Source organism: Amblyraja radiata, chromosome 37 (genome assembly GCF_010909765.2).
Source record: "Amblyraja radiata isolate CabotCenter1 chromosome 37, sAmbRad1.1.pri, whole genome shotgun sequence".
Taxonomy (NCBI): domain Eukaryota; kingdom Metazoa; phylum Chordata; class Chondrichthyes; order Rajiformes; family Rajidae; genus Amblyraja; species Amblyraja radiata.
Window position 1 is genome coordinate 21,011,369 of NC_045992.1, and position 13,711 is coordinate 21,025,079.

Below are 13,711 nucleotides of genomic sequence, written 5' to 3' on the forward strand. Positions count from 1 at the left end.
AATGGCAGAATCGTGCGCAGCATTGGTCAACAGATGGAGCTTTAGGTACGATTCCACAGTTCCCTGAAAGTGATAACACAATTAGATAGAGTGGTAAAGAAGGCATATGGTATACTAGCCTTCATCATCGGAGCATTGAGTATAAGCGCCAGGAAGTCATGTGTGTAAAACTTGGGTCAGGCTGAATATGTAGTGAGGTGTGCCATTCCTGCTGTCCCACTTTACGAAGGATGCCGAGGCTTTGGAGAGGATGCAGAAGATCATCAAATTACTGTCTGAATTGGTGGGTATTAGCAGCAAGGAGAGTTTGGACTAACTTGGATTGTTTTCTCTGGAGCATTCGAGGCTGAGGGGAGACCTGATAGAAGTGGGGTCACAGTTGGGTATTGTTGGGCCATTGGGAGTTGCCTCCCGTTGTGTGGTGAGAGAGAATCTGCAGGTAGATGAAGGGGAATAAAAGGGTGTCGGCAAAAGTCCCTTTTTTCTGCTAATTTGGTTTTGTGAACTCTCCCTCTCCATTCATCCTCTTTCCCCTTTATCCCTGTGCCTCCCTTTCCCCCCTCCCTCTTCTCCATTTTTCTCCCCCTTCCTTTCCCCATTCTCTGCTCTTCATCCCCTCCCTCCTCTCTGTCTCCACCCCCTCCTCCCCCTGTATTCTCCCATCCCTTCCATCCATCTTAACCGTCCTATCTGCCACGCACCCCCGCCACCCTCTCGCCATCCTAACCCTCACGTCCTCCCTCCCCTCAGGTGGTGTCTCTGGAGCTGCGCTCTCGGACCCGGGGCCCGGACGGTGCAAAGTTGCCGGGGGACGAGCTGCCGTACACACGGCTGCTGAACCGGTCTTTGCCGCGGGACATGCGCGCCCTGGCCTGGGCGCCGGCGCCCCCCGGCTTCAGCGCTCGCTTCAGCTGCCAGCACCGCACCTACCGCTACCTGTTCCCGGTGGCGGGGCTGCAGCTGGGCCGCATGGTGGAGGCGGGGCGCCGGCTGTGCGGCACGCATGACTTCCGCAACCTCTGCCGCATGGACGTGGCCAACGGGGTGCTGCGCTTCGTACGCACGGTGCTGCGGGTGCGAGTGTGGCGGGCTGGCAGCGGCCTAGGTTGCATGGAGGTGCGGGCCCGCTCCTTCCTCTACCATCAGGTGCGCTGCATGGCCGCCGTGCTGCTGCTTGTGGGCCGTGGGCTGGAGGATGTGGAAGTGGTGGACCGGCTCCTGGACGTGGAGAGCAACCCCTGCAAACCCCAGTACAGGTACGGCTGCATTACCTCCAACCCCTAACCCGCTTGACCTCCAACCCACGGCGACCACCAATCCTGCCGACCCATCATCCGCCCGACACCACCTGCTCTTCACCTCTGTCTTCCCAGCCATCCCAGCATCCTGACCTCCAAACTGTGACCATCGACCTCCCTGCCTCTCCGACCCCCCCCCCCCAAACCCCACCGACCCTCAAGTAGTTTGGTTTTTGACTTGCATGACTGTCCTAAACCCTTACCCCACACCTCAACAATTGACCCTCAACCTCCTCTGATTGTGTCACATGTGTTGAGGAGGCTCAGTTTCATTCTAACCCCCCCCCCCCCCCCCCGCCCCCGCCCCCCATCTCCACAGTTGCAGGCCCTACCCTCAAGGTCCCTCTGCTCCTCAAAACTCCCTACCATTCACATTGTGTGTCCTCCCTTGTATCCTGATATTCCACTGTTTGTCAGCACTCCCTACATGGTGGGTGACTTCCTTTATACCATGATGTTTCTCAGTAGTCCCCACCATTCTCGGTGTGTATCCTCCCTTGTACTCCTCTGCCCTCGAGCTTCCCTGGAGCCAGATGACAACCTCCTGCTTGTCAACATCCAGGATTGTTGCATCTGCATCTGCATTATCTGCATTTGCTGACAGACGCTCCCCTGTCTATAGCATGGCTGTGGATTATCCGCTGGTTCTGCACGACTGCTCCTACGAAAACCTGGAGTGGAACTTCGACCCGGAGGTCCATGCCTTCACAGTGCGTGACCTGCAGACCATGTGGGCCAGTTATGCCATCAAAACCCGGATCCTTTACTCCATGCTCAGCGGACTGGGACAGGCACCCAATCCCCAGGACCCAGGTAGGAGGGGGAGTTCAGAATACAGTTGAATGTGTGTGGAGAGAAAAGGCCTGAACATGTCCCTGTGTAACAGGCTGACAAAGAACAGTGAATGGCAGGGCCATGGGTATGTTGTGGAGCATTGGGCAGGTACATAGTTCCTTGAAAATTGCATCACAGATACATGAGGTGGTCATTATGGCATCTGGTACATTGGCCTTCATCAGGCAACGAGTTGAGTACAGAAGATGAGCTGTCATGTTACAGTTACTCAAGACGTTGGTGAGTCCTCATTTGGAGTATTGCATTCAATTTTTGTCATTAAGTTGGAAAGGGTGGAGAAGATTTGCAAGGATGTTGCCAAGCCCTGACGGCCTGAACGATAGGTGGAAGGTAGGCGGGCTAGGACCTTATTCCTCAGACTTCAGAACGATGAGAGGTGATCTTATATATGTGTGTAAGATCATGAGGGGAATAGTTGAGGTAAATCCAGTCTTTTATCCAGAGTAAGAAATCAAGAACCATAAGTTTAAGGTCAGAGGGGAAAGATTTAGTAGGAACCAGATGCACAACGTTTTCACAGAGGGTGGTGGCTATATGAAACGAGCTGCCAGAAATGGTAGTTGCGGTAGGTATTATAACAACATTTAATTCAACATTCTTAATTAGTACAGGTGTCAGAGATTATGGGGAGAAGGCAGGAGAATGTGGTTAGGAGGGAGAGATAGATCAGCCATGATTGAATGGCGGAGAAGACGAGCTGAATGGCCTAATTCTACTCCTATCCCTCATGACCTTTAAAAGGCATTTGAACAGGTGCATGGATATGAAAGGTTTAGAGGGATGTGGGCCAAATGCAGGCAGGTCAGACTAGTGTAAATGGGGCATCTTTCAACATGGATGTTGGGCCGAAGGAGCAGTTTCCATGCTGTATGCAACTATGCCTCTAAAGATGCCCTATCGATGCTATTCCCATCTCCCTGTGTTTGGCCCATATCTTTCCAAAGCCCTTTCTATCACGAGCCTATACGGGTGTCTCCTGAATGTTATTATATGTCCGCCTCCAACACCTCCTCTGGCAGCTCGTTCCACAACCCGCTGTGTGGGAAACCTGCCCTTCGGGACACCTTTAAATCTGTCTCATCTTAAATCTGTACCTTCCAATTTAGGCCCTCCTAGCCTGGGTGAGAAAGACTGTCCACCATCTCTACGTCCGACATGATTTCATGAACTTCTGTAAAGTCACCCCAGCCTCCTCTGCCCCAGGTTGAACTTATCCAGCCACTCCTAATAACTTGAGTCCTCCAATCTTTGTAACATCCCGGTGAATCTCTTGGGCACATAGGTAATCGCATCCAACCAGTTGACCAAACTGCACACAATACTTCAACTTCAAACTCATCTACGTTTTCTACAGCTGTAAATTGATGTCCCAGCTCATGTATTCAGTACCCCATCCGATGAAGGCAGGGGCGCCCAACGCCATCTTTATCACCCTGTTGCCACTGTCAGGGAACTATTCACTCTTTTGTAACTTTGTTCTACAACAGTCGTCAGGCTCCTGTAGGTTTTACTGTATATAATTTGTCACAGTGCACGACTTCACACGTACGAGTTATATTCCATCTGCCATTTCTTTGCCCAATTTGCCATTTGATCAGGATCCTTTACACAACCTTCTTTGCAATCCACTAATCCAACAGCATAAACATTAGTGGTACATGACTTAGATCAGCACAGGAACAGGCCCTTCATCCTACAATGTCCACGCCGAACAGGATGCCAATTTAAACTAACCTCCTCTCTCTGCACATGATCCATATCCCTCCACTCCCTGCAAATCTGTGTGTCTATCTAAAAGTCTCTTGTAAGCTACGATCATGCATGCCTCCATCACTAGCCCTGGTAGTATATCCAAGAAGCCATACTGTGTACACTGTGTACTCTGTCTCTGTGTACTTACCTGCTCATTTATTTTAAACTTTGCCACTTTTAAATCTTGCCGCTCTCACTTTAAACTCCTCTCAAATTAAACCAATGTCCTCTGGTTCTCCATTCCCCGACCCTGGTGAAAAGACTGCATGCACCCTATCTGTTCCCCTTGTGATTCTATAAACCTCTATATGATCATCCCTCAACCTCCTATTATAGAAGGAATAAAGTTCTAGCCTGCCCAACCGTTTTCTGTAGCTTAGCCCTCGAGTTCTGGCAACATTTTCGTTAAAAATGTCTGCATTTTTTCGAGCTTAATGACATCCCTCTTATAGGAGAGTGACCACAACTGAACACAATACTCCAAATGCAGCCTCATCAATGTCTTGTACAACTTGTTTCCCAATATTGACTGGGAATGTCATAGTGCGAAAGGTTTAGAAGGGGTGGAATTTGTCAAATGTGTTCAGGAAAGTTTATTCCGTTATGACCGCACACAGGAGAGGGCAATGCTTGATCGAGTATTTTTCGTGCATGAGCGTTTTGGGACCAGCGACTACTGTTGTACTAGCTTTTAGTTATGAATGGAGACAGGCCAGGACCACAAATTAAAATTCTAAATTTGGGCAAGGCGAACTTGGAAGGGACAAGACAGGAACTTGAGTTGATTGGAACAGTTTTTTGTAGCAAAAGGGATGTCAGGAATGTGGCATGTTTTTAAAAGAGTGCTAGCAAGAGTCCAGGCCATGCATGTTCTTGTCAGAGTTAAGGGCAAGGCAGGTGAGTGTAAGGAAGCTTTGATGGTGAGGGAGATTGAGGCTCAGAAGGTGGCATATGAAGGGAACATGGAGCAGGTATAAGCAGCAGGGATCCAGTGTGTCGTGAAGGAGTTTTGAGAGCTAAGGAGCAAGCTAAAAAAGGAAATCAGGAATACACAAAGGGGACAGGAGGTAGTTCTGGTTGGTAATGTTAAGGATAGTTCCAAGAGATTTTATAAGTACATGAAGGAAAAAAGGGTAACCGGGGAGAGTTTAGGACCCCTAAGGAATCAAATAAGTTAACTCTGTGGAGCATAAGGAGATGGGTAAGGTCCATAATTAGTATTTTTTCTGTGGAGAAATACGAGGACTGGGGAACTTGTGGAAGTCAGTGAAAGTGGCGTGAGAGCAGTCAGTATTATGGTCAAAGTCAAAATCAATTTTATTAGTCACATGCACATTACATGCAGTGCATTCAGCACGTATTTAGACCCCTTCACTTTTTCCACATTGTTTTACATTGCAGCGTTATTTTACAATAAATTCACTTTCTTTTTATCTTCAATCTACACACAATACCCCAGAATGAAGAAGCAAAAACAGGTGTTTTGAAATTTTTACAAGTAATTAAAAAGAAATAACTGAAATATCACATTTACATAAGTATTCAGACCCTTTGCTATGACACTCAAAATTGAGCTTAGGTTCGTCCTGTTTCCATTGATTATCCTTGAGATGCTTCTACAAATTGATTGGAGTTCACCAGTGGTAAATTAATTTGATTGGACATGATTTGCAAAGGAACATACCTCTCTATATAAGGTCCCACAGGTGATAGTGCATATCAGAGCAAAAACCAAGCCATGAAGACAGGATTGCGCCAAGACACAGATCTGGGAAACACTGCTGAGCAATTACAACCACTTGTGAAGCCATGTGACCCAAACATTATGGTGCCCTGAAATGGGGGACTATGTATAAACACAGCTGTAATTTCTACATGGTTGAAACCAAAATGTATAACAAATAGCTTTTAATACAATCTGACAATGTGCACTTTAACCACATGTGATTTTTTTTCTATTACTAATCTCAAATTGTGGAGTACAGAGGCAAATAAATAAATGATGGGTCTTTGTCCCAAACATTATGGGGGGCACTGTATCCGATTTCCCAGTTGCTAAACACTTTAATTGCCCTTCCCATTCCCACACTGACCTTTCAATCCTAGGCCTCCTCCATTGTTAGTGAGGCTAAACACAAATTCATAGAAACATAGAAATTAGGTGCAGGAGTAGGCCATTCGGCTCTTCGAGCCTGCACAGCCATTCAATATGATCATGGCTGATCATCCAACTCAGTATCCCGTACCTGCCTTCTCTCCTTACCCCCTGATGCCCTTAGCCACAAGGGCAACATCTAACTCCCTCTTAAATATAGCCAATGAACTGGCCTCAACTACCTTCTGTGGCAGAGAATTCCAGTGATTCACCACTCTGTGTGAAAAATGTTTTTCTCATCTCTGTCCTAAAAGACTTCCCCCTTATCTTTAAACTGTGACCTCTTGTTCTGGACTTCCCCAACATCGGGAACAATCTTCCTGCATCTAGCCTGTCCAACCCCGTAAGAATTTTGTAAGTTTCTATAAAATCCCCCCTCAATCTTCTAAATTCTAGCGAGTACAAGCCGAGTCTATCCAGTCTTTCTTCATATGAAAGTCCTGACATCCCAGGAATCAGTCTGGTGAATCTTCTCTGTACTCCCTCTATGGCAAGAATGTCTTTCCTCAGATTAGGAGACCAAAACTGTCCGCAATACTCCAGGTGTAGTCTGACCAAGACCCTGTACAACTGCAGTAGAACCTCCCTGCTCCTATACTCAAATCCTTTTGCTATGAATGCTAACGTACCTTTCTTCACTGCCTGCTGCACCTGCATGCCTACTTTCAATGACTGGTGTACCGTGACACCCAGGTCTCGTTGCATCTCCCCTTTTCCTAATCGGCCACCATTCAGATAATAGTAACCTTTCCTGTTTTTACCACCGAAGTGGATAACATCATATTTATCCACATTATACTGCATCTGCCATGCATTTGCCCACTCACCCAACCTATCCAAGTCACCTTGCAGCCTCCTAGCATCCTCCTCATAGCTAACACTGCCCACCCCAGCTTCGTGTGAACCGCAAACTTGGAGATGTTGCATTCAATTCCCTCGTCCAAATCATTAATATATATTGTAAATAGCTGGGGTCCCAGCACCGAGCCTTGCGGTACCCCACTAGTCACTGCCTGCCATTCTGAAAAGGACCAGTTTACTCCTACTCTTTGCTTCCTGTCTGCCAGCCAGTTCTCTATCCACATCAATACTGAACCCCCAAAACCGTGTGATTTAAGTTTGCATACTAATCTCTTATGTGAGACCTAGTCGAAAGCCTTCTGAAAGTCCAGATATAACACATCCACTGGTTCTCCCATATCCACTCTACTAGTTACATCCTCGAAAAATTCTATAAGATTCGTCAGACATGATTTACCTTTCATAAATCCATGCTGACTTTGTCCAATGATTTCACCACTTTCCAAATGTGCTGCTATCCCATCTTTAATAACTGACTCTCGCAGTTTCCCCACTACCGATGTTAGACTAACTGGTCTGTATTCCCCGTTTTCTCTCTCCCTCCCTTTTTAAAAAGTAGGGTTACATTAGCTACCCTCGAATCCTCAGGAACTACTCCAGAATCTAAAGAGTTTTGAAAAATTATCATTAATGCATCCACTATTTCTGGGGCTACTTCCTTAAGTACTCTGGGATGCAGCCTATCTGGCCCTGGGGATTTATCGGCCTTTAATCCATTCAATTTACCTAACACCACTTCCCCGCTAACCTGAATTTCACTCAGTTCCTCCATCTCATTTGAGCAACAACCTCTCATTTTTCGAACAACAACATCTCATATTTCACAGCTTACAACCCAGGGATATTAATATTGATTGCTCTAACTTCAAGTAACCCCTGCATTCCCTCTCTCCATCCCACCCCACCCAGATCACACTAGCTTTTTGTTGTAACCTAGCTACAACGAACAATGAACTGTTTATTTTACCATTGTTACTTTTTTCGCGTATCCTTCATTCATATGTTCCATGTTTCTCTACTTCATCGCCATTCTACGTCATTTCCCTTTCCTGTGACTTTCAGTGTGAAGAAGCGTCACGACCCAAAACGTCACCCATTCCTTCTCTCCACAGATGCTGCCTATCCCACTCTGTTACTTCAGCATTTTGTCTATCTTCCGTTTAAACCAGCATCTGCAGTTCCTTCCTACACATTTAGACTTGTACATGGATAGGGATATTTTAGAGGGATATGGACCAAAAGCAGGCAGATGGATCTAGTGTAGATGGTGTTAGTTGGTTGTCGTCGGCAAGTTGGGTCGAAGGACCTATTTCTGTGCTGTACGATTCTATGAATGCGACATAACCTCTCAACTTCTATATGCAATATCCTCACACATGGTTTTAGGGGACTCTGTGCCTGTACTCCTGGATTCCTCTGTTCCGTAACTGTCCCCAGGGCCCTGCCCTTCACTGAAGGTCTTGCCCTAATTTGACTTCTCAAGATACAGGATCTCCCACTTTTACGCATTAAACTACATTACCCTTCCTCATTCCACGTGCCGAGCTGAACAAGGTCCTGCTGTCATTTTTAATAACATCTTCAATGTATACTATACTTTGTCTTCATCAGAGTGTTGAGTATAGAAGTTTGGAGATCATGTATAACCATAATTACAGCACGGAAACAGGCCATCTCGGCCCTTCTAGTCCGTTATAGACGTTGGTGAGACCGCATTTAGAATATAGGGTTCAGTTGTGGGCACCATGTTATAGGAAAGATATTGTCAAGCATGAAAGCTTTCAGAAAAGATTTACGAGGATGTTGCCAGGACTAGATGGTGTGAGCTTTAGGGAGAGGTTGGGTCGGCTGGGTCTCTATTCCATGGAGCGCAGGAGGATGAGAGGAGATCTTGTAGAGATATCCAAAATCATGGGAGGAATAGATCGGGTAGATTTTACCCAGAGTAGGAATCGAAGACCAGAGGACATAGGTTCACGATGAAGGGGAAAAAAATTAATAGGAATCTGAGGGGTAACTTTTTCACAGAAAGCATGGTGGGTGTATGGAACAAGCTGCCAGAGGAGGTAGTTGATGCTGGGACTATCCCATCAATTAAGAAACAGTTAGACAGGCACATGGATCGGACAGGTTTGGAGGGATTATGGACCAAGCGCAGGCAAGTGCGACCAGTATAGCTGGGACATCGGTGTGGGTGAGTTGGGCCGAAGGGCCTGTTTATACACACACTGTATCACTCTTTGACTTATCCATTTTAGTGGCATCTGCAAATTTACTAATCATGCATTATTCATTTTGCCTGAATCATTGATATAACCAAAAACAGCAATGGTATCAGTACTGATCCCTCATAGAAACATAGAAACCATATAACCATATAACCATATAACAATTACAGCACGGAAACAGGCCATCTCGGCCCTACAAGTCCGTGCCGAACAACTTTTTTCCCTTAGTCCCACCTGCCTGCACTCATACCATAACCCTCCATTCCCTTCTCATCCATATGCCTATCCAATCTATTTTTAAATGATACCAACGAACCTGCCGCCACCACTTCCACTGGAAGCTCATTCCACACCGCTACCACTCTCTGAGTAAAGAAGTTCCCCCTCTGTTACCCCTAAACTTCTGTCCCTTAATTCTCAAGTCATGTCCTCTTGTTTGAATCTTCCCTATTCTCAAAGGGAAAAGCTTGATCACATCAACTCTGTCTATCCCTCTCATCATTTTAAAGACCTCTATCAAGTCCCCCCTTAACCTTCTGTGCTCCAGAGAATAAAGACCTAACTTATTTAACCTATCTCTGTAACTTAGTTGTTGAAACCCAGGCAACATTCTAGTAAATCTCCTCTGTACTCTCTCTATTTTGTTGACATCCTTCCTATAATTGGGCGACCAAAATTGTACACCATACTCCAGATTTGGTCTCACCAATGCCTTGTACAATTTTAACATTACATCCCAGCTTCTATACTCAATGCTCTGATTTATAAAGGCTAGCATACCAAAAGCTTTCTTTACCACCCTATCTATATGAGATTCCACCTTCAAGGAACTATGCACGGTTATTCCCAGATCCCTCTGTTCAACTGTATTCTTCAATTCCCTACCATTTATCATGTACGTCCTATTTTGATTTGTCCTGCCAAGGTGTAACACCTCACATTTATCAGCATTAAACTCCATCTGCCATCTTTCAGCCCATTTTTCCAAATGGCCTAAATCACTCTGTAGACTTTGGAAATCCTCTTCACTATCTTGGTATCATCTGCATACTTACTAATCCAATTTACCACCCCTTCGTCCAGATCATCGATGTACATGACAAACAACAAAGGACCCAACACAGATCCCTGAGGCACCCCACTAGTCACCTGCCTCCAACCCGACAAACAGCCATCCATAGACATAGAAATTAGGTGCAGGAGTAGGCCATTCGGCCCTTCGAGCATGCACCGCCATTCAATATGATCATGGCTGATCATCCAACTCAGTATCCCGTACCTGCCTTCTCTCCATACCCTCTGATCCCCTTAGCCACAAGGGCCACATCTAACTCCCTCTTAAATATAGCCAATTAACTGGCCTCGACTACCCTCTGTGGCAGAGAGTTCCAGAGATTCACCACTCTCTGTGTTAAAAAAGTTCTTCCCATCTCGGTTTTAAAGGATTTCCCCCTTATCCTTAAGCTGTGACCCCTTGTCCTGGACTTCCCCAACATCGGGAGCAATCTTCCTGCATCTAGCCTGTCCAACCCCTTAAGAATTTTATAAGTTTCTATAAGATCCCCTCTCAATCTCCTAAATTCTAGAGAGTATAAACCAAGTCTATCCAGTCTTTCTTCATAAGACAGTCCTGACATCCCAGGAATCAGTCTGGTGAACCTTCTCTGCACTCCCTCTATGGCAATAATGTCCTTCCTCAGATTTGGAGACCAAAACTGTACGCAATACTCCAGGTGTGGTCTCACCAAGACCCTGTACAACTGCAGTAGAACCTCCCTGCTCCTATACTCAAATCCTTTTGCTATGAAAGCTAACATACCATTCGCTTTCTTCACTGCCTGCTGCACCTGCATGCCTACTTTCAATGACTGGTGTACCATGACACCCAGGTCTCGCTGCATCTCCCCTTTTCCTAGTCGGCCACCATTTAGATAATAGTCTGCTTTCCTGTTTTTGCCACCAAAATGGATAACCTCACATTTATCCACATTATACTGCATCTGCCAAACATTTGCCCACTCACCCAGCCTATCCAAGTCACCTTGCATCCTCCTCACAGCTAACACTGCCCCCCAGCTTAGTGTAATCCGCAAACTTGGAGATATTGCCTTCAATTCCCTCATCCAGATCATTAATATATATTGTAAATAGCTGGGGTCCCAGCACTGAGCCTTGCGGTACCCCACTAGTCACTGCCCGCCATTGTGAAAAGGACCCGTTTACTCCTACTCTTTGCTTCCTGTTTGCCAGCCAGTTCTCTATTCACATCAATACTGAACCCCCAATGCCGTGTGCTTTAAGTTTGTATACTAATCTCTTATGTGGGACCTTGTCGAAAGCCTTCTGGAAGTCCAGATACACCACATCCACTGGTCCTCCCCTATCCACGCTACTAGTTACATCCTCGAAAAATTCTATAAGATTCGTCGGACATGATTTACCTTTTGTAAATCCATGCTGACTTTGTCCAATGATTTCACCACTTTTCAAATGTGCTGCTATCCCATCTTTAACAACTGACTCTAGCAGTTTCCACACTACCGATGTTAGACTAACTTGTCTGTAATTCCCCGTTTTCTCTCTCCCTCCCTTCTTAAAAAGTGGGGTAACGTTTGCTACCCGCCAATCCTCAGGAACTACTCCAGAATCTAAAGAGTTTTGAAAGATTATTACTAATGCATCCACTATTTCTGGAGCTACTTCCTTAAGTACTCTGGTATGCAGCCTATCTGGCCCTGGGGATTTATCGGCCTTTAATCCATTCAATTTACCCAACACCACTTCCCGGCTAACCTGGATTTCACTCAATTCCTCCAACTCCTTTGACCCCTGCTATTTTCGGCAGATTATTTATGTCTTCCTTAGTGAAGACGGAACCAAAGTAGTTATTCAATTGGTCCGCCATGTCCTTGTTCCCCATGATCAACTTACCTGTTTCTGACTGCAAGGGACCTACATTTGTTATAACTAATCTCTTTCTTTTCACATATCTATAAAATCTTTTGCAGTCAGTTTTTATGTTCCCTGCCAGTTTTCTTTCATAATCTATTTTTCCTTTCCTAACTAAGCCCTTTGACCTCCTCTGCTGGTCTCTGAATTTCTCCCAGTCCTCCGGTATGCTGCTTTTTCTGGCTAATTTGTACGCATCATCCTTCGCTTTGATACTATCCCTGATTTCCCTTGTTATCCACAGATGTACTACCTTCCCTGACTTATTCTTTTGCCAAACTGGGATGAACAAATTTTGTAGTTCATCCATGCAGTCTTTAAATGTCTTCCATTGCATATCCACCGTCAACCCTTTTAGAATTAATTGTCAATCTTGGCCAATTCACGTCTCATACCCTCAAAGTTACCTTTCTTTAAGTTCAGAACCATTGTTTCTGAATTAACAATGTCACTCTCCATCCTAATGAAGAACTCAACCATATTATGGTCACTCTTGCCCAAGGGGGCACGTGCAACAAGACTGCTAACTAACCCTTCCTCATTACTCAATACCCAGTCTAAAATAGCCTGTTCTCTCGTTGGTTCCTCTACATGTTGATTTAGATAACTATCCCGCATACATTCCAAGAAATCCTCTTCCTCAGCACCCCTGCCAATTTGATTCACCCAATCTATATGTAGATTGAAGTCACCCTTTATAACGGTTTTGCCTTTGTCGCACGCATTTCTAATTTCCTGTTTGATACCATCTCCAACTTCACTACTACTGTTAGGTGGCCTGTACACAACACCCACCAGCGTTTTCTGCCCCTTAGTGTTTCGCAGCTCTACCCATACCGATTCCACATCCTCCAAACTAATGTCCTTCCTTTCCATTGCGTTAATCTCCTCTCTAATCAGCAACGCTACCCCACCTCCTTTTCCTTTCTCTCTATCCCTCCTGAATATTGAATATCCCTGGATGTTCAGCTCCCAGCCTTGGTCACCCTATAACCATATAACCATATAACAATTACAGCACGGAAACAGGCCATCTCGACCCTTCTAGTCCGTGCCGAACACGTATTCTCCCCTAGTCCCATATACCTGCGCTCAGACCATAATCCTCCATTCCTTTCCCGTCCATATAACTATCCAATTTATTTTTAAATGATAAAAACGAACCTGCCTCCACCACCTTCACTGGAAGCTCATTCCACACAGCCACCACTCTCTGAGTAAAGAAGTTCCCCCTCATGTTACCCCCAAACTTCTGTCCCTTAATTCTCAAGTCATGTCCCATTGTTTGAATCTTCCCTACTCTCAGTGGGAAAAGCTTATCCACGTCAACTCTGTCTATCCCTCTCATCATTTTAAAGACCTCTATCAAGTCCCCCCTTAACCTTCTGCGCTCCAAAGAATAAAGCCCTAACTTGTTCAACCTTTCTCTGTAACTTAGTTGCGGAAACCCAGGCAACATTCTAGTAAATCTCCTCTGTACTCTTTCTATTTTGTTGACATCCTTCCTATAATTAGGCGATAAAAATTGTACCCCATACTCCAGAATTGGCCTCACCAATGCCTTGTACAATTTTAACATTACATCCCAACTTCTATACTCAATGCTCTGATTT

The 13,711-nt window shown here is 45.5% G+C and overlaps 1 protein-coding gene across 3 annotated transcripts in view; it reads left to right on the plus strand.

The window, feature by feature from the left end:
- The window catches only part of pus3 (pseudouridine synthase 3), a 30,077-nt gene that overhangs the window by 2,683 nt on the left and 13,683 nt on the right, over window positions 1-13,711 (plus strand). The window contains exons 2-4 of one of the 3 annotated variants that reach the window (XM_033012430.1): window positions 751-1,256; window positions 1,921-2,111; window positions 8,186-8,188. In XM_033012430.1, coding sequence (XP_032868321.1) covers window positions 751-1,256; window positions 1,921-2,111; window positions 8,186-8,188 — 700 coding nt within the window. Of the gene's footprint in view, window positions 1-750; window positions 1,257-1,902; window positions 2,112-8,185; window positions 8,189-13,711 lie in introns of all 3 variants that reach the window. The other 2 variants (XM_033012429.1, XM_033012431.1) reach the window with 2 other exon arrangements.